The sequence below is a fragment of the Seriola lalandi genome, unplaced genomic scaffold (assembly GCF_002814215.2).
Source record: "Seriola lalandi dorsalis isolate HSWRI2012SDOR001 ecotype SW California unplaced genomic scaffold, Sedor1 jcf7180002054579, whole genome shotgun sequence".
In the NCBI taxonomy this organism is placed as follows: domain Eukaryota; kingdom Metazoa; phylum Chordata; class Actinopteri; order Carangiformes; family Carangidae; genus Seriola; species Seriola lalandi.
The window spans coordinates 974,437-993,830 of record NW_019525132.1 but is presented as its reverse complement, the minus strand read 5'-3'; the positions used below and the strand labels follow the sequence as shown (position 1 = coordinate 993,830).

Sequence of the window (19,394 nt, the reverse complement as noted above, 5' to 3'; positions counted from 1 at the left end):
AACCCCATCCAGTACCGGAGGACCGCCTCCCCCACCTCCTCCTCCCCCGCCTCCTGGCCCTCCACCCCCTGCTCCTCCGCCGCCCATGGAGGCTAACGGAGGGGACAGCAGTCTGCCCTCACCCGGGGTCGGCAAGTCGGCACTGCTGAGTCAGATCAGAGAAGGCACCCAGCTGAAGAAGGTAGAGCAGAAAGAGAGGCCAGTCTCTAGCACCGGAAGAGACGCACTTCTGGACCAAATCCGGCAAGGAATCCAACTTAAACCGGTCAGTATTCATTCATCACACACAGCTCACCTCTCAGTCAACTACGTATTAATCTGAACCGAACCCTGTGCTTTAACTCTGGCTGATGGCGCTGTCATTTTTACAGAGGGATGACAACACCGATTCATCTCCTTCCACTCCAGCCCCCTCGGCAGGCATCGTAGGGGCCCTGATGGAGGTGATGCAGAAAAGGAGCAAGGCTATTCACTCTTCAGGTACATACTTAAACGGACACATCCACCTTCTACTCAGCTAGCAAACTTTATAGTAGTGTATTTATTTTGAAGAAATACAATGTTTAATGTTTAAACCCCATCTACAGTGAACATCAGTCCTATATATAATATATATATCCAATATGTTTTTATGCTGTCATGTTCAGTAGCAAGCTGCAGGATTGTTTACATACTGTTTAGGGCTGCAACTAACAAATATTTTCTATATTGATTAGTTTGCCAATTATTCTCTGGAGTAACTTATGCAAAACATCAGAAAACAGTGAAAAATGCCGCCCATCTTGATGTCCTAGAGGTCAAGGTGAAATTATTAAATGTCTTTTTTTGTCCAACCAGTGGCCTGAGACCCCAAAATATTCAATGTACTATAATGTAACCAATGTAATTAGTAAAACTGGAACCATCAAATTGATATTGTAGGAACACTTATCATGGAACTTTTCCAGTGTACAATAAATGTATTAAACCTCCACAAAAACAAGAGCTAGATGTCATTAATAACCTCTAAACAAAGAAATAAGAGCATTTTCCTACTTGGAGACTCATTCAACTCGACATGATATAAAGGATTAATATTCATACTAATAAGGCTCCTAATTAGTGAAGCAGAGAGATGCAGCTTTGAGCGGATTTTGTAGTAGAGGTTTATTTCACAATACACATGCCTTGGTCTTGAATTACACTGTACAAAACCCTGCCTTAAAAAAATAGAGCAGTTGCAGCCTAACTCGGTGTGTCAGCTCGACATTAAAACTAAACCTTGCGTCATTTACTGTGTGTGTCAGATGACGCTTGGTTGCCAAAATATAAATTGGACTTTCACCACTTCCTCATCAGCCTTAAACAACCTTGTGATTCTGTTTTTCCATTTCAAGCCTCCTCTCTCAAGAGCATTGTAGGAAACGTTTCTCCCCCTGCTTGAGAGTAATTCTTAAAATGTGTTCAGAGAAGGGTCAAAGCGAGGGTTGACTCTCTAACCCTAACAGACAAAAGTTCAAAAGTGACATTTATGTCACTGCTACCAAACACACAGAAATACTTGCATTTGTTTGAATGATCCTTTTAGAAATCATTTTGTGTATCTTATTATTTAATTGCCTTTTAAGAGCATCATTTCCAGATTTTTCCGTTTGACTTCATGTGAACGTTGTCTTCTTTTCCACAGATGAGGATGATGACGATGAAGATGATGAGGACTTTGAAGATGATGATGAATGGGATGATTAGCGATTTATTTTTGTTTTGTTTTGTTTTTTTTTCTCCCCTTCCCACCACCTGGATGATTATGACACTAAAATTGTGCTTGTCTTTCTAAAAAGAAATTTTTAATTTCAAAATTATAAATGTAAATGTTCTATCAATTTGCTGTATATTTTTGTTGCCTTTATGCTTTTTTTTTTTATTAATCTGTGCAATACCTCATTTAATCTGTAAATGTTTGTCATTCTTATATCTTAGGTTGTTTCTTTATCTTGGTCATGTCTCTGTGTTCCTGTTGGCTCCATTTCTGTCTCTTGACAAGTAATATGTCTCATCTGTCATTTTAACTATGTTCTGCTTTTTTCATCTCTCTCTATCTTTTCCTCCTCCTCCTCCTCCTCCTCTTCCCACGGCCCTAACTCTTCTATGTTTATCACCTCCATCTGTCACTCAGCCTCCCATCACACATGTCCCCGTCGCTCTCCCATGTTCCCTGTCCCCCAGATTAACATGTGCAATTTCACATCGAGTTGTCTGTTAAACCTTAGAGTTGAATGTTTTTTTTTTTTATTATTTTGGTCAGTGATTGAAGGGAGGGCTTATACAACAAGTTGCCACAAATCCTTCATCAATCATGTCATCATTGTTCATCAGGAGGAAAAAAAAAAGAACTATTTTCATACCCTATTGCTCTGTAGTTTATTTTTACTTATTCAAATGATCCTAGTTTAGCACTCATATTTTCTTAAAACAAAGAAGAAAAAAAAGAAATGCTCTTTTTTGGAATATTTAGCTTCATTTGCTGTCGACTGTAAATTTGCTCCAGAGTTGAGTCTTGTTATATTTTTGCACAGATTGAAAGAGGAGACTCGCTGCATCAATACAGGACATTTTCAGGTCTGTATCATTATGGAACATGCATATGCTTTAAGTAATGAGGTAAAATACACTTCGACGTTTTTAACCGTTAACACAACATACTACATACAATAAATGCATGGAGGTAGCCCACAGTGTTATGGCTGGCTATCTGTTGTGAATTTTAGTTCTTTTCTTTTCTTTTTCACTGTCACACTACAGTTTAAGTTGAAATTTTGCTTTTTTTTTCTTGTTTTTTTTACAGTAGCAAGCAGAGTATTAATAAATGCCTGTTTGTTGGAATCAGGTCATTCATCATGTAAAACTTGAGGAATAAAGACATTTTAGTTTTACACACCTGATGCTTATAATGGGTCCATATGCTAAGTTACTGTACAGAAACAGCGAGACTAAAGTAGTGTTCTCCCTGTTATAGACACTAAGTGCTGACAGTATAGGGAAAAACATTAGATTCATGGCATTATTCAAACAAATATCAATATTGTCTTGACTAACTAGTACATAACGAGGTGTAACATAGGAAATGCTTATATAAAAACTCAGACAGTGGTCAGTTTTTCCCTACAAAGAGGAAATAATCAGATGTGGGCATTTAATCCACATACAGTTGGGTCTGAAAATATGAGACCACTTCCCCATTCACTTGAATGAGAAAGTAGTGGTAATAGTAGATCATATTTACCATATGCTTTGTTCAAACAGTGGTTACCCCACAAAGAAAAATACTAATGTTAGATCATTTCATGAGACGAAGGAAAGGACTAAAAAACATGAATGACAACTGCCCTGTGACTACAAATTGTCTGGCTCAAAACCGAGTACAAGTTAGAGAAACTAACGTATTTGTTGCTCTTATTTCAGCAGTTCCTTACATTATGGCCTGATGTACTCTAATGCACTATACTTTTGCGTTGCTTGCTAACCAACCAAAGTAGATGTGTAACTTTTGCGAAACAGTAGCGGCCACAAGTGACAGTTATACGGAAATGCTAAGAAATGTTTATCTAAAGTTTGCTAACATCATCCAGTATATGCTAACTGGTCATAGCAGACCAACAGGCTGTAGAAGAAAAACCTGTGTGAACTGAAATGAACAAGGGTGAGTTTTATTACTAATGAATTCAACTTTTCATTTGTAAGAGGAAGAATATGTTATTTCTTCTTTTAAAAGTTGTGTCGACAATTTGAATCCTTGCATTGAAGGTCAACACAGGCATGCTAGCCATATTGGCTCTATAGGAAGCTGTAGCTATCTTTTGCTAATGTTTGTTAGCTATGAATGAGTCATTCAACCAGACTAATGGTTGGTGTCCATTCTAGACCTGATAATCCAAGACTTTCTTTCCAAAAGCATTAGCATGAATTAGCACTACGGCAGGTTAAGATTTTTAATGTGACATTAATTCAAAGGGTTGTCCTTCGAATATCCTCAAACACATTTTGTAATAACACTACTATTATTGTCAAGGAAATTAGCTGCACACCACTCTGTTGCTAGACCTAAAAATTATACATGGAAAAAAACATGCTAACAAGCAGCATGCTCCTACTGCTAGCATATCTTTGGGTTATATTACAGCTAATATAGAAACTTATTTCCCACAGCGTGACTAAAATGAATTATACACTCTAATGTCTCCAAATTCCTTGGTGTTGTGTTTTGTTTTTTCTCTGGTTCCAGTTAGCAAATGCTTTCTCGTTACATTCTGTCTTTGAGAGACAAATTGCCACTTGTTTGATGTAAGAACTGACCTCTTTTGTCAAATATCAAGATACTTTTTGGGGGGGGGGAAACCTAGCCATGTTTTCGCTGATGTTAGCTTCTGTAGGTAACTCGGTTAATAAGATGTTATGGACGCCAAGCCTTATCAATGAGGCTGGACAAATAATGAACTCTGACATTGTACACTCCAATAAAAGGTTGATATTTACATACTTTGTTATTCAGGCTTCTTTTATCTGGGTACAGCTGACATATATTTGTGTTTAGTGATCTAATGCTTTATACTCACAGACTCTGTTGCACTTGTGTGTAGCAGAGCACAATCATCTCTGTCAGGCATGTAGTATGAGTATTTGCATCTGTTTGTCTGTGTGTGTGTGTGTGTGTGTGTGTGTGTGTGTGTGTGTGTGTGTGTGTGTTTGTTTAGAGTGATGAATACAGGCCTCATCACCTGCAATAAACAGCGAGACAGGGAGTTGACAGACCTATCTGGTAACAGCTGAGCAGAGGATTATCACACCCTTTACCGCTACCATTTCACCCACTGAGCCAGGTAGAAGTGAAAACTGGGTGAGTGAGGGAGAAAGCAGAAGTATAGCTAGTTATCTCTTTGCAATGGCGTGTGTGTGTGACTGTAAAACTCCAGTTTCAAAAAAAGAAGTTAAGGCATTCATGTGTCTTTCTTGAAATGAGTGCAGACACCCCTCATGCATCTATTAATAGCAACATACAGCTATAAAAGTGAATCTTTTCAGTGTGAGAGACAGAAATAGCTGAACGTTGAGGACATCCCAGTTTATTTTGAGTCATCTGTTAACCCGACTTCTCTTGTGCGTGTTGGACACACTAATTCAGATAGAGAGCAAGTTAGTCAGATGTCTATCTCATCTATTTTCAGGTACAGTACATGTGCACAGCAGATTTAGATACAATGTCCTGCATCTGAGTTTCTTAACAATTAATTAATGTGCATGTGAGCTCAAAATACTCAAAATGTAAGAAAAGAAGGCGTGCAACAAGAACATAAAAAGCCTATAGTGACTGTCTATTAGGTAAATGAAAAAAGTGAGGAACTAAAAAATGGCTTTTAAACAATACTTCTAGAAGCCACTGCAAGAATTGACGCTGTAATTAACTGTAACAAATCACAATAACAACCACAACTACTGAATGCCTTCACCCTTTATTTTTAGTTACTGTCCACATCAGCTGACACCGCGCTGACCCCGTATCAGTTCTCTGCTGCAGAGCTTATGAGAGGGATTAGAGCAGGTATGGCACTTTCCACTATTGTGGCAGCACCACATGGAGACAGTGCTTCCATAGAGACCCCGACCAACACATACACACATGCAGAAAGACACAAGCATTAATAGAAGCAACAGGCACATGTTGTTTTGCTTTTGCTATTAAATGTCTTGCTTATAGATAACAAACATACATATAATATAAAGATTTACAAGAGTTAAGTATGATCACATGATTTTGTTGCTATTACAATGCCACCAGGTGTCCAATTAACTAGGCGTTAAGTAGAATATCACAAGTAGAATATTATGTCGGTTATTGGTGAAATTTCTCTCTGATGCACTTGCAGCTAGATTGCAGATTGCAGATTTACATTTTAGGAATTTATCAGCTTAGACACAGTGTCATTTGTGAAACAGCAGCATCACATGCATACATTAGTAAGAAATGCAAAGGTCAAAGGGCCAGAGTGTTGTGACTGAGAAGCTTAAGGGATCTTCTGTAGCTCATGCAAACTTGCATACTCGACCATTTTGCTGTGGTTTGGAGACTGGTATTACATTTCCTCATATTTCCCTCATAAACCTCTGTCCACTCTGAAAATAATGTCTTGAATTTTTAAGAGGATAATGCAGTGACCACCCTGAGTGCACAGACCCCCTGGAAGTCTGTACAATTTATGGATGAATTTTATGGAAGGATCCCTCTATTTACAGTTTGACAGACATGATGAAGTGCTGTATATGAGCACAGGAAATCTTATTCTTAGGACATTAAAGGAATGCATTGTGCATACTGAGCTGCTGTACTTTGGAAAGACATTGAGCAGATTGGTTTTTGGTGAGGGGAGTGTCCCGTCCATAGGAGCTGAACTTATTTCTATCCAAACCTTTCATAAGTCTAGTTTAAGGCTGGCTTTTCTTTTAAATGCTCTTTTTCATGCAATATACCATCTTATACACGTACAATATTTTACTGTTCAACATTTTCCTAAATATTTCATAGTTTTTAGACTAATGAATATGTTTTATTGCAAAAAAAGTTGATTTTTTTTCATACCACACTGAGATTAATGGAATGCCTGTAATCTAGAAAAAAAGTCTAAAAACGTCTGGTATACTTTGAGAAATGATTTGCCTTCCTGTAATTTGTAGTTTTCTAGTTGTTGCCACCCCTGACTGCACCGTCTTTGAACAGCTGCACTGTGGATTGAGGAGTTGGGGAACTCCAAGACACATAATGAAAGTGCAGAAACAGGATTAGGGTGACCGATGCTGATAGCTCACATCTTTCAGTCTCTATAGCTCTCTATAGCGCTTTTGCTCTCACTCTCTCATTTGTCAGTTGTGGAAATGAGACGGTCTGGTCGACGGAGGATTACTTATTGATTCTCAGCCACTGCTTTAGTTGCAGATTCCGCCTTATGAAGCAATGACTCTTATATCTTAGGTTTTGGCTGCGAAGGATACACCCGTTGGGTCCTTTGTTCGCTGGGAACCGAAGGACACATTTTTCAGGTGCATTTGAAGGAACCTTCCAAAGGGGACAGCCTTGTTGGGCCTTCGAAGGATGCGCCCCCTGAATTGAGACACAGCTAGTGTAGATACTGGCCTATAGCAAACATTTTGCTAACCTTTTTTCTACTTGTGCTTCTGTTACTCAGTTTTAGCATTAGCATCATCCTGTAGACATTACTTGTAGCCACAGTGACACCTGTTCAGCAAGTTACACAGGCTCATTTTAGATAATATATCAAACAGGTCTGTTACTGTACCTCATTTATTACGTAGAGCCAAAGTTTCCTAACATTAGCTAGCGTTAGCAGTCATAAGCTACTGGTCATACCAGACCAAGAAGGGCTGTAGCAGCAAAATCTCTGGGTGCATTGGATTGAGCAATGAGTCTAACTTTACATTTTAAGAGGAAGAATGTTATTCTTTCAAAGGTTACAGTGACTTGCTTTAAAGGCATTGTGTACTGCAGCTTTTAAGCAGCCCACAGCTTTTTATTTGATCCTGAGATCTTAGTTTAAAGTCGATTTCTCTTCTGTGATGTCAGTGTGAGTGTCTATTCTTTCCCTTCACTTGTCATGCATTGTGAATTGTTCAGAGTGCGCAAAAGCCCTGTTCTAATATGTGCCAACTGGAGTGGGTGTGTTGTGAATGTGTCAGAGTGGGAAAATGCATCAGAGGTGCTTGACCGGTAAGCTGATAAAAAACTGTTTTTTTGTGCTGCCTCTACTTCTGTAGAACAACTTGACCCCTTTCTTTCAAATGAAACTCATCCTGTAGCCAAAGAATAAGAAAAAAGTCTACATACTTTGACAAGTATTACTGTAAACACCAAATGGCTATATTTAGACATTAGCACATAATGCAACCAGCGACAGATCATATTTACAATTTTACAAGAAATCAGTGAATTAGACAGCTGGTCAGTAAACAGTTCAGTCAACTCATTTCAAAATAATATATAAATACCATTTTCTATATTGCATAAATACTTTAAAAAAAAAAACTTCAACATTATTAAAATGTAAAGCTATTATTGCAGTGCAAATTTCCAGTATGTTTTCTTTTTCATGAGTAAGAATTCAGTTTGTGCTTCCTCAGTCATACCAATATGTTTTCAACTTGTGCCTTCATCACTGTTGGTCATCCTCGTTATGCAAATTTCCACAGCGACAAATGGACCGCTCTTATTTCTGCTTGTATTATCGTAGATGATGCGGGACTTGCACCTGGAAAATGACAATGTAATGACAGTTTTAAATGCAGGCCATGAAGATAGTTTTAAGGCTTTCTTGCTGTTTAAGAAATTGAATGGTGACAGCAAATATGAGAGGAATGGACATGAGTCACTGGACATGACTGATTCTTATTGTTGGCTTTCGACTAATACAAACTTTGACATTGCATCAAGATGTCCTCAGTGGCTTAAAAGGATGATGTTTTATTGGGCTTTTTTCTCGAATGTGTGTTTTTTGTTGCTGTGCTGTGGTACCGTATCGTAGATGTCTTTATCAAAGCTCCAGTGAACAGCTTCTATAAATACCGGCACTAAGTGGCAGGAATTTCACAGCTAGGAGACCCCGCCATCTGAGGGCAGAGCTGATTTTCCACTCTAACAATGTAACAAGCTGTGCTAAAGCTTCAGCCAAGGTAATACTTGTCTCTCCTCTCACAGACGAAAAAATAGCAAGCACTCAAAATAACAATACAGATGAACTCAATTTTCTTTACAGCAATAGTTCCATCTTGTTTATTGTTTGTCTTATTGTTTTCCATCCCACTTTTCTTCTCTGTATCAACTTATCTTCCTCTTCAGGATCAGAATACTTGACTGGCTTAGCTGATATTATTTGCTATATGCTGGTTTTTCTTTATCTCTCTCTTTGGCTGCAAAAATATTGTGATCATCTTGCAGCCTTTTGCCTGCCTACCCCAGTGTAGCAACAGAACATACCATGTCAGCCACAGAGATGACTCAGACACCACTGACTCTGTGTCATCCTCATCTAAATTAAACTTCCTACTTGTTCACGTTGCCTGTATAGGGACTCTGCAGTTTTTCATTAAGGACATTGCTCGAGTGCTTGTGGAGGAGGAATGTTTTTTTGAAACTTTTCACTAGATACATTTCTAAATAATCCAGCTACACTATGATACAGTATTTAGGGGACAATACCACTGATAATAAGGGTGGAAATGGAAACAATAAGGATAATTTAAATGTCAATTTTGTTGCACGAATCCTTCCACTCACCCGTTTCAGGCTGCGGATGCTGCTGTTGCGGATGGACTCCATCAGCTGGTCGTGGGCTGACCTCATTGGCGTGGATGGCCGGCTGCCCTCCTCCCCTCTCCTTTCCACTGACACGGGCCTCAGCGTGTTCTTGAGCTCCTTCAGGATGCTGCCTGTCTCCTCTTTCCCCGACTCCTTCACCTTCCCCTTCTTGCCCTTCTTCCCTTTTGTCTTTGTCACCTTCTTGCTGCCTGCCTCATGCGCCTTGATGACCTCTGCGATCATCCTGGTGGGCTTCTTCTTCTCTTGCTGCAGAGGAGGTGGTGGTGGGGGAGGTGGGGGAGGAGGAGGTGGTGGAGGGGGAGGAGGAGGTGGAGCAGGAGGAGTCTGCTTTTTAGCCAAGTCACTCCTGGGGAGTTTGGGTGAGGACCAAGGAGAGGCTCTGGGTGAGCTGTGAGGTGATGAACTAGGTGTTCCTCTCTAGAGATAGAGTCAGGGAAGTAGATACAAATACATGGATCACTGAAAAATAATTAAATCATCTGCCAGTTGAACATGATCCAGTCTATAAACATTTCAATATTGTGCTTTTTGGAGCAAAGTTACGTACCAGTGCAGTGGTTCGGGGGTTAACAACCCCCTCTGGCCCCCCTTGTTGGCCCTGCTGCTGCTGCCTCTGCTCCTGCAGCCGTTTCTGTCTCTGACGGTCCTGGTTCCTGGTGAGGATCCCCGTCATGCTCATCCTGGGACCAGGGAGATTGAACTGGTAACCCAGCTTGATCAAGGTGTAGTTTTCCCTCAGAATCTTCACCATCTCCATCTCTACCTGTCGGAAGACAAATGCAGGAGGGAAAAAAGCTATCTCAGGTGGTGTTTTCTTTGAGAAGATGGATTGTATTGGTGAAGGAGCCAAAAGGGAAGGTCAGGGAAGAGAACTTACCTGTCCTCCACACATATGTCTCTGGTTGTGAAACCGAAGCTCAGTCAGGGTGTTGTTTCCTGGGAGTGCTTGAACCAGCGCCATTACGCCTTTTCCAGTCACATAGTTGGACTCGATATTCACACTGGTGATGGACGAGTTCTCCCTCAGCATCTTAGCAATGGCCAGAGCCACGGGGTTGTCGGCTCGGGTGTTTGCGAGGCTAAAGACCCGCACATGTGTGTTGGACCTCAGTGCTTCAGCAAATCGGATCAGGGTTTCCTAAGAAATAAATTAGAGTGTTTACATTTTCTGTAACATATGAGAACTTCTCAACATGAAAGCATATAGAATATCATTTGACTTGTATTACAACAAAATATATACCCCAGTGAAACTCTTTGAAACATTGACACAAGAAGATTTATAGTTAATTTAATGATATGGTACTTTAAGGACCATTGGTTCTCCCCCGCCACCGCATAGAGGTCATAGCATCATTTCAGTTAGGCCAATGTTTACCAAGTCAACATTGTTCCACATGATACTAAATTGAGCAAAATAACCTCACTAACTACTACTTGCCATTGAGTAAACCACAAGTAGATTTCAACCTGCAGACTGAAAACAAAATCCTTATCAAAGGACACCATGTTTTTGTCCACTTTCCAGTCATAGGAAGTGTTTGTATCAAATATGTAAGTGCCCTCCATTACATAACCATGGTGTGAAGCCTTGTTCTAAAATTAAGCTGGCATACAATCAAAAGTTACTCAACAGTAAAGAGCAGGATCCCAGCAAGCTGGAAGCTAACATGTGTTTACCTCTGACAAAACTCTACCCCCTCTTGAAACTCATAGCTAATCTACTGTTTTGTTGGAAACTGTAGAACTTTAATAAACAGCTTTTTTACCTTCAGAAAGGAGGTCATATTTTCAGACCAGAAGCTCTATTTTATATTTTATGGGTAAGAAGAAAAAACCTCAATATTAGCAAAAACAGAACAATTTTTTTGTGTTATTCATACCTGTGAGATGTCATCAATGTTGTTGAGATTAACCTCGGTGAGTTCAGGGTCGTTACTAAGGACTCGTTGGAGTGCTTCGTCAACAACAGTAGGGTTTCCGGTCATGATGGGGTCAGCAGGTGGAGGGGGAGGAGTCAGTCTAATTGGCTCCACTCTCTGAGGTATTAATAGCTTTGGGGTGTCAGCCCGTGATGTCCCAGAATCATTTGAGGGTTCAGGTTTTGATTTATCATCTTGTTCCTCCTCCTCCTCTTCTTCCTCCTCTGTTACAGCTTCCTCCTCTTCCTCACTGTCCTCTTCTTCTTCTTCTTCTTCTTCTTCTTCCACTTGTTCTTCTTCATCCTCATCCTCCTCATCCTGCTCTTCCTCTTCTTCCTTCTTTTCACACTTGTTCGGTTCTTTCTCATTTTCATCATCTTTTTCATCCTCTGCTTCACTGTTTTCTTCTGTCACACACTCCTCCTCTTGTTCTTCATCCTGTATTTTAATAACGTGTTTGAAATGCAATAATGTAATTATGAGTATTTTCTTTAAAACTCACATAACATCTTGTAAAACTAAAATTACATGGGTAGTTTTAATGCAGCTGTCGTGGTATTTGCTTTGATTTTTCTTCCTGTTAACACTTCAAAGGACTTCTAACTTTTTTAATCTGTCCTGAGTTCATCTGATACAACTTCAAACAAGCTGACATTGCCTCTAACCATACAAATGCCAAGCAAATCTAATTAAACACCATCACTTACCGGTTTGGGGCTTCCTCCACCTATCTCGTCCTCCAGCAGTCTACGCGTCTCGTTTTCCCAGTACTTCATGAGGGCCTCTCTGCTGAAGGTGCCCGTTGGGGTCTTGTCCGTCTGGTCTCTCTGTCTGAGTCCTATGGGCACGTTGGCGTCGGGATCAATGTCCGCCAGCTCTTTTTCCAACTCAGCCAGCTCCTCGGGGCTGAGAGAAGCCAAAAGCTCGTCCTCATCGACATCTTCATACTTACTCAGCTCCCGGCGGTACCCGAAACAACTCATGGCCAAAGCTTGAATAGCACGGACGAGTCAGAATCAGTTTAAACTAAAACAGAAAGACCAGTTCTTGAGTCGCATATGACCTAGTGTAGACCCCAAAATAAAGGAGAAGTGTGGGAATAGAGATTCCTACAAAAGATAAGGTCCGCTGTGAGGTTACTGGAGATCCAAGGACATAAGGTGTTAAAGGTGTAAAGTTGTTTGGTTGTTCCCAGTCTAGTTAAAAGATGCTTCTGATGAGAGTCCACTCCAGTCTGAACCAGATCTGTCCTGGCTGGCTGTGTCGCTGTGAGGAAGAGTCTGTGTGTGTCAGTGTCCTCTCCTCTCTAATCTCCACAGCTGCTGTTTGGGCCTTAAGAGAGGGATCAGAGGGGAACGTAGCAAAGTGTGGGCCCCATGATGCAGCGTCTTTTTTGGGAGGCAGTGCTCTGAGACAGAGCCACAAAAAGCATGTGAGCTCAGACACTGTGTGGCCTGTCAACGTAGCAGTCCGTCACCACGGCCTGAGTGGCTTTGTTCATGGCCAAAAAAGACCAACTGGACCCAACAGATACGCACAACAACAAAAGATAAACAGAGATAATGTATCGCCCAGAAAAAAGCTCAATCTCTGAATGTCCATCAGTAAAGAGGTTTCGGCATCTGGATGATTATAAACTCCCTTGAAGATAAGATAGCTGACAGGTTTATGGATGTGTGGTTTTAACTTTATATTTTGCAGTAGATAAAGGTTATGTAAGTATGATGTATTGTTTTTCTGTGGTTTTTATTGTTTATGTTCCCTGATTCGTTGGCTGATAAGTTTTAAAATTTTGTTTGAGTTTGACAAACCAAGACATATCAATAAGACATGCAAACCTATGCTCTAACCAATTAATATTCACAAGAATCAAGCTTATTGGGTTTTTAGCGAGTACAGCTCAAGGGATGGACATGGTGTGTCAGCTGATTCATGCCCCCCTCAGGATTATTTGTAATGGTGATCAGCACACATAGGACAACAGTACACATCAGCATGTTAGCATGCTGTCAAGGACTCATGTTTAAAAACTTTCACCTTATTGGACCTTTCAAATGGATTACAAAGGTGTAGGGTTAGAATTAAGTCATCAGAATAATGCCCAGTATTACTAAATCTAGTTTCAGCATTTAATAATTTTGGGTAACTAAAAATAGCTGTTGCATCAAAGGATTTCTATTGGAAAGTAGCTTAACTTCACCAATAGGTTGATAATTTATTTCTTTAAAAAAAAAAAAAAAAAAAACATCTGGTTGAGAGCAGATTTACTCAGCTGGAAATTGCAAACCTACAGAGCTGTTCTCACTGAATCACTCACACACAAACAGAAACCACATGTACATACTCTGCAAATGGAGACATGTGCTACTTATATACATAGCTCATCATCAGCGTCATCGGCACAGAGAACATGATATTATTAAGGGATTTTAAACAGATTGTAACTTGTTTGTCCTCATGGGCTGTTGAGTGACGAGTAACAGTCGTACTCCAACCCAGTACAGGATAGTTGTATTAACACGCATACAGAATGAAAACAGGTCACTGCTTTCGTGAATCCAGCTTTAGTCAGTAATCTCCAGGATACACATCACTGCATTAGGATTCAAAACATCCCAAGGTTGCAAAACTTGAACTTTTTTTTATTATTACAAAATACATTCAAATATATTCTAATGAATTCATGTTATATTTAAGTAACAATACTGTTTTTTTTTTATTTTCATACCCAATATTGATAATACACAAAGTGAACAAAAGAACACACAACTGTTGACTGTTTTCATCCAAGCTATAATATACTGCATCTGTTCAGGGGTAAACAAGGATGGATTTCATAGCTGACTGTCCCAAATTTAATGTAGACAAAGGATAGGACATGTTCATACTAAACAGGTAGATCCCTAAAGAAAAGACAGATTCTAACTATTTGAACCTGTGAGGAAATGTTCCCGTTCTAAATACATTTATTTTACAACACATAATAAAAAGTATATTCCAGCTAGCAAATAATTAAGAGTGCTTTTTCATTATGAGTGTTTTAGCCATACAGGTATAATAATGGGTTTCACGTAGAGGAGAGGTCACTGTAGATGTCGTACTCTCTGTAGGTCAGGTAGTGCTTCAGTCTTGGAGGAAAAGTTACAGCCGCCATGGCTTCAGGGTCATTCAGTGTCCTGAGGCTCATGTGACCTCTGATTACCAGTCGACATAAGTGCTGCAGAGACCGTGGCTTGCCTGGGGGGACACAAACAGACAGACGAGTTGTATGTTAAGGCAAGCTTAACCCCGCCTTGACCTCATGTTTTTTTTTTTATTTCTACCCAAAACAAAGGGAAGTTTTACTCAGTATGTCAGAAATCTCATCCCACTCTGGCCTCCTCTCCAGGATGCGGGTAAGGTTGGGACAGAGGCCAACATGGCTGACATAGTCCAGGAGCATCCTCACCACATTGCCCACCAGATGTGCCAACCACGACACTGACACAAACTCACAGAACTGAGAGAGAGAAATAATCAGGGATGTGATTTATTGTATTGGCTCATTTATTAGTTGACTGGCTGAATGACATGATGAGGACATGCGTCTGTATGTATCAGCTCTTACTGTGATGATGTCAGGTTGACAGTAAATTTGGTAGGCTTGGTTATGGAGGTCAGTCCAGGTACTATCCATTACTTCGCCATTACCGTGGCAACACTGGAAACACCTAGTAGAAACAGTGTTGCAGACATGAAATTTGAAGAAAAAAAAAGTCGGACCTGTGTTACTATGTTAATGAAATTATTAAATCTTCGTGCTCTTTTAATTTTACAGTAGATATATGTACTTGTAAGCTTGATATCCACTGTTGAGCAGCAGACGCATCATGACATGGTCCCTGAGGCAGTACTGTAGGGCTGTGGGGAACGCTGTGTTACTGATCACTCTGAAGTAACAGTTCACCTCTGCTCCATAGGACAGCAGCAGCTGCACCAGCTCATACCTGAACTCAAAGGTCAAAGGTTACTGCAGCACAACCTTACCACCACCACGTTTTTTTTTCTTTTATGAATGAAGAAACACAGACTTAAATATGTGTACGCCATTCACCTCTCAGCTCGTACAGCGACCAGGATGCATCGTAGCGGGTCCAGGTCAGTTCTCGCTCCAGCTGCCAGCAACATCTCAGTACAGGTCATGTCGCCGTTGGAAACAGCAAAGTACAGGGGAGTCTTCCTGAGGTCCCCGTAGGTCTCTGTCACAAGATTTACAAAAGATCAGTGGACAAGTTGCTTAAAGCTACTGCAAAAAAAGATTATGAATCAAATTTATTGTTGCAAGTACAATATTGAACAGAAATTTTTTTTTGTGAGAAAGTCATTGATGTTGCACTTTTGTCATGTTGTTCACACTTGAAGGACAATGCCAGTGGTTTGAATGTAGCTTTAGCTTATTTGCTACAGTGGTTTGTTCAGGGACACTCCACGGTCTAAGACAAGTGAAGTCTTTATGTCAAGGTTCAAAATACATATGCTTGAGCAAGCATATGTGTGTGAGTGTTAAGACTGTGATTTATTGCCTCCACTCACAATAAAATGTACTGAACTCAGGCAATAAAATGCCTGAGTTGAGTGTTTGATCCAGGTGTTATGCCAAAGGCCCCTGTACAGATGTGTATGTGCATCCAGCTGAGTCCTACCAGAGATGTGTGCATGCAGCAGAGCATTGACATCATATCCTTTCTGTATAAGCAGGTCCAGACATTCAACCTGCCCCCCGTCAGCTGCTGAGTGCACCGGACTGTGGCCTGAGAGACGGATAGCTCTCTTTGTGGTGATGGGGATGAGAGTCCTCAGGGCTCTGCAGTGAGGGAGGGGGGGCAAACAGGAAGAGAGTGAGGGACAGAAACAGTGAAAAACAAATGCTAGAAGAAGAAAACAGGACATAGAGAAAAATGTTCATTAGATTGTGGTTTGAGCTACTGTGTTATTCAGTGATGGAACTGACAAACAGCGATAAACAGAAGGCTCTTTGTGGAAACAACTACAGTGAAAACACTGCAGAGCTGTGAGTTGGAGAGAGAGAGGCATGTTTTAGCCGACAGTTTGATCAGATCAGCTACAAAATAGGAGGAAAAGAATGTTAATTTGTCCTGAGCAATTTCTTTTTCTCAGGATTTCTTGACTTTGTTAAGCTTTTGACATGAGAATACTGCCATATCTAGTGTGTCAGTATGACGGCTGTTCTTTTGGTCAGTGCACAGTCACACGGCTTCAGAAAATAAAGGTTAACTCGCAGTATGTGTCCTTCATATGCAGCTCTGTGGATGGGCAGCTCGGAGGCATAGCTGGCCACATTTGGGTTGGCTTCATGCTGCAGGAGCAGCTTGATACAGTCCAAGTTTCCAGATCCGGATGCATCATACAGGACTGTGTCTCCATTGCTGGCCTGGGCGTTTACATCACCACCTAGTGGAGGAAAGGGACAATACAACACAATCTGATGAGCGGGAGAAATTGTAATGTGGTGTTATAGCATTGTACGCTGTACACCCAGCGGGTTCTTTGTGGCTTTTTGAGCGTTTTACCATGCTGTATGAGAATGTCCAAAGCTTCAGTGTTGCCATATTCAGGTGCAATCCCCAGAGGTGTCACCCCGTGTCTGTCTTGAGAAGTCACTTTGGCTCCATGTCGAAGCAGCAGCATGAGAATAGCTGGACAACCCACCTGGTGTAAGCAGGGAAATAAACCAGGGAGGAATGATGGAAGAGAAGAAGACAGGAGGAGTTGTTAAATTTAGCCTGGACGTTGTGCTCTGATTCACTGATGCTTTAGCCACTAACAATGCCATACTGTTCACCTTTGCAGCTTCATGGGTGGCCGTCCACTTAGTGAGACACACTTGCTCCACAAAGGCCCCACCCATGATGAGGGATAAAACCATATCATATGAGCTCTGTCTCACAGCTACAAAATGTAGAAAAAACAAAACGACATGTTAAAAAAAAAACATAAAAATGAAGGATTTATGAAGAAAAACTTTGTTAGGCTAATAATTTCAGCAGTTGTCGATGTTTCTACAGCCATGCTAGCATCTCTGTGAGGCTGTACTTTGGTACAGAGGTGGTTTGAGCTAAATGCTAATGTCAACATGCTAACATGCTCACAATGCTGATGTTAAGCAGGTATAGCTAACGTTCACCATCTTAGTTTAGGGTGTTAGCTTGCTAACATTTGATAAAGTAAATATAGAACATTTTAATAATTTGTAAAGGGTTTACTAATGACTTACTCTATACATTTTTATTAGTCACAATACAAGTTTGTAGAGTGGTAATAATTCTGTTTAGGAATAGGTTGTTAATTAGGGTCAGTGAGTAAGTAACTGACTGTGATTTTGACTGTGTTTGTGTGTGTGCTACCAATGAGCAGAGGAGACTCGTTCCTGCTGTTGGTGTTGTGTGGTGAAGCTGTGTGCTGCAGCAGCATGCTGACATTTTCCACCAGGCCGGCCTCCACTGCCAGAGTCAGAGCCGTGTCGCCATCCTCCGTGTGCTCCTCCAGGGTCAGATCTGTGGATGTCGACATCGCTACAAAACACACCATTAAGAGTCTGTTAAGGTTGGACTCATACACACTCTACCTCTTACATCTATCTGAGTGGTCTATCTCACATTGCAGATGCTAGTTGCTCTTTCCTTTTACACTTTACATCCAGCCTGTTGCACTGAGCTCTCACCCTGCAGTACCACATGCAGGATCTCCCGCTGTGGCTGTACAGCTGCTGCGTGCAGAGGCAGCCGGCCCCTGTTGTCGCTCTCTCTGAATGCAGACACACAAGCTGACAGCTCCCGGAGCGCATACATGTCACCTGTGGAGACCAAACCAAGACCCATACAGGAACACACACTGGAACATATTTGTAATATTCGTGGACAACAGCGATTCATGCACCGACACCCACGACAACACACAACATCAAACGTTTATGTTTATTTGCAGGTGCCTCTGAGTTAAACAGGAACCTTACCTTTGTGAATGGCTGACATTATCTTCATAAAGGCTTCACTGTTTGGTTCTTTCCTAATGAGCGAGAGCAGATTAGTGGGTCAAATTAAAGATTTTACACTGGAAACGTTTATACAGCTTCATAACAGTGTTTGGGTTGATTTCACCTGAATTGTTTCCTGTGAGATTTCCTGTGAATTTTGAATCTACACATCTTTTGAAAACTGTTCACAACCACATCAACAAACTGTTAGGTAGACAATGACATATAGACTATATGGACCTTCATACCTGTTTGTCTGTAATGAAGATGTCGGCTTGTGGGCATCTTGAATGCTCTCTCGAATGGCAAACTCAATCAGTTCCTCATTTATGCCTTCCTGGTCAAAGTCATCCATTTCTACATGAAGGGTAAAATGGTAAGCATGGGTCTGCATGCTTTTCCATTTAAACACTAGTGTAGCTGATTTGTTGTCATAAAACAGAGTTGTGTTACACGTGCAGGTAACATCTGTCTGTAGTTTGTGCTTTGTCCAGTGCTGCAGGCATGCAACATATTTATCAGTGAAGAGCTGCAGGCACCCTTCATGCTTGAAATCACATGTGAGTAGATTAGTATAAATCTGTCACATCTGATAGGATACTGCAAATTTAATTTAATTTCATTTCATGTTAGTCATATTCTTTTATCTCACCTGTTGATCTGAGTGTGTGTGTCCTTGAGCGCTCGTAGCTCGCAGCCCGTTGTGTTTTTGTTTTGCGGGGTCCTGATCTGTCTGGGTTATATTTAGATGTGACCTGCTTTAGACGACCTGACTCAGCTCAGTGTCTGTCACGTTTTCACTTCCAACTCCCCTGAACAAAGTATTCCTTCCCTGATTGCTACAGCTGTGACTTTGTTCAAATGGGGTCATTTCACCACATGTAAACAACACACAGGTTAGATGTTTGTGCGTACCAGTCACACTTCATTTGCAGAGCATGTCTCTACTAACATCTGCTCCTCTGTATTTCCTAAATGTTTCCCTTGTGACTGGTATTGATTTGATAATGGAAATCAATTACGGATAATAGCTTTTTCATGGATTCACTTCATCAGTGTAAGTCATGAGAAGATTATGCAA

General features: G+C 40.8%; 3 protein-coding genes across 4 annotated transcripts in view; 1 reads left to right on the top strand and 2 right to left on the bottom strand.

The window, feature by feature from the left end:
* LOC111663662 (actin nucleation-promoting factor WASL-like) overlaps positions 1 to 4,511 on the top strand; it is a 24,972-nt gene extending 20,461 nt beyond the window's left edge. Inside the window, exons 11-13 of the mRNA XM_087177074.1 lie at positions 6 to 265; positions 372 to 480; positions 1,667 to 4,511. Of these exons, the coding sequence (XP_087033200.1) occupies positions 6 to 265; positions 372 to 480; positions 1,667 to 1,728 (431 nt within the window). The 3' untranslated portion in view covers positions 1,729 to 4,511. The remainder of the gene's footprint in view (positions 1 to 5; positions 266 to 371; positions 481 to 1,666) is intronic.
* Positions 4,512 to 5,083: 572 nt separating this feature from the next.
* lmod2b (leiomodin 2 (cardiac) b) lies at positions 5,084 to 12,619 on the bottom strand. The gene is made up of 6 exons (XM_023417878.2): positions 11,988 to 12,619; positions 11,242 to 11,718; positions 10,236 to 10,496; positions 9,906 to 10,121; positions 9,317 to 9,775; positions 5,084 to 8,291 (listed from the first exon to the last, which is right to left on the bottom strand). The coding sequence occupies exons 1-6, from the start codon at positions 12,261 to 12,263 to the stop codon at positions 8,265 to 8,267; spliced, it is 1,716 nt and encodes a 571-aa protein (XP_023273646.1). The 5' UTR covers positions 12,264 to 12,619; the 3' UTR covers positions 5,084 to 8,264.
* A 738-nt stretch (positions 12,620 to 13,357) lies between these two features.
* Positions 13,358 to 19,036, bottom strand: asb15b (ankyrin repeat and SOCS box containing 15b). 2 transcript variants are annotated; one of them, XM_023417910.2, is made up of 14 exons: positions 18,966 to 19,036; positions 18,562 to 18,670; positions 18,293 to 18,345; positions 18,002 to 18,133; positions 17,685 to 17,852; positions 17,123 to 17,229; positions 16,851 to 16,989; positions 16,560 to 16,731; positions 15,963 to 16,123; positions 15,374 to 15,518; positions 15,111 to 15,266; positions 14,888 to 14,990; positions 14,626 to 14,779; positions 13,358 to 14,517 (listed from the first exon to the last, which is right to left on the bottom strand). In XM_023417910.2, exons 2-14 carry the CDS (start codon positions 18,666 to 18,668, stop codon positions 14,348 to 14,350), a joined length of 1,767 nt encoding a protein of 588 aa, XP_023273678.1. In that variant the 5' UTR covers positions 18,669 to 18,670; positions 18,966 to 19,036; the 3' UTR covers positions 13,358 to 14,347. The 2 variants fall into 2 exon arrangements, with proteins under 2 accessions (XP_023273678.1, XP_023273679.1); XM_023417911.2 differs by lacking the exons at positions 18,293 to 18,345; positions 18,562 to 18,670; positions 18,966 to 19,036 and having other exon boundaries at positions 17,937 to 18,027.
* Positions 19,037 to 19,394: the final 358 nt, after the last annotated feature.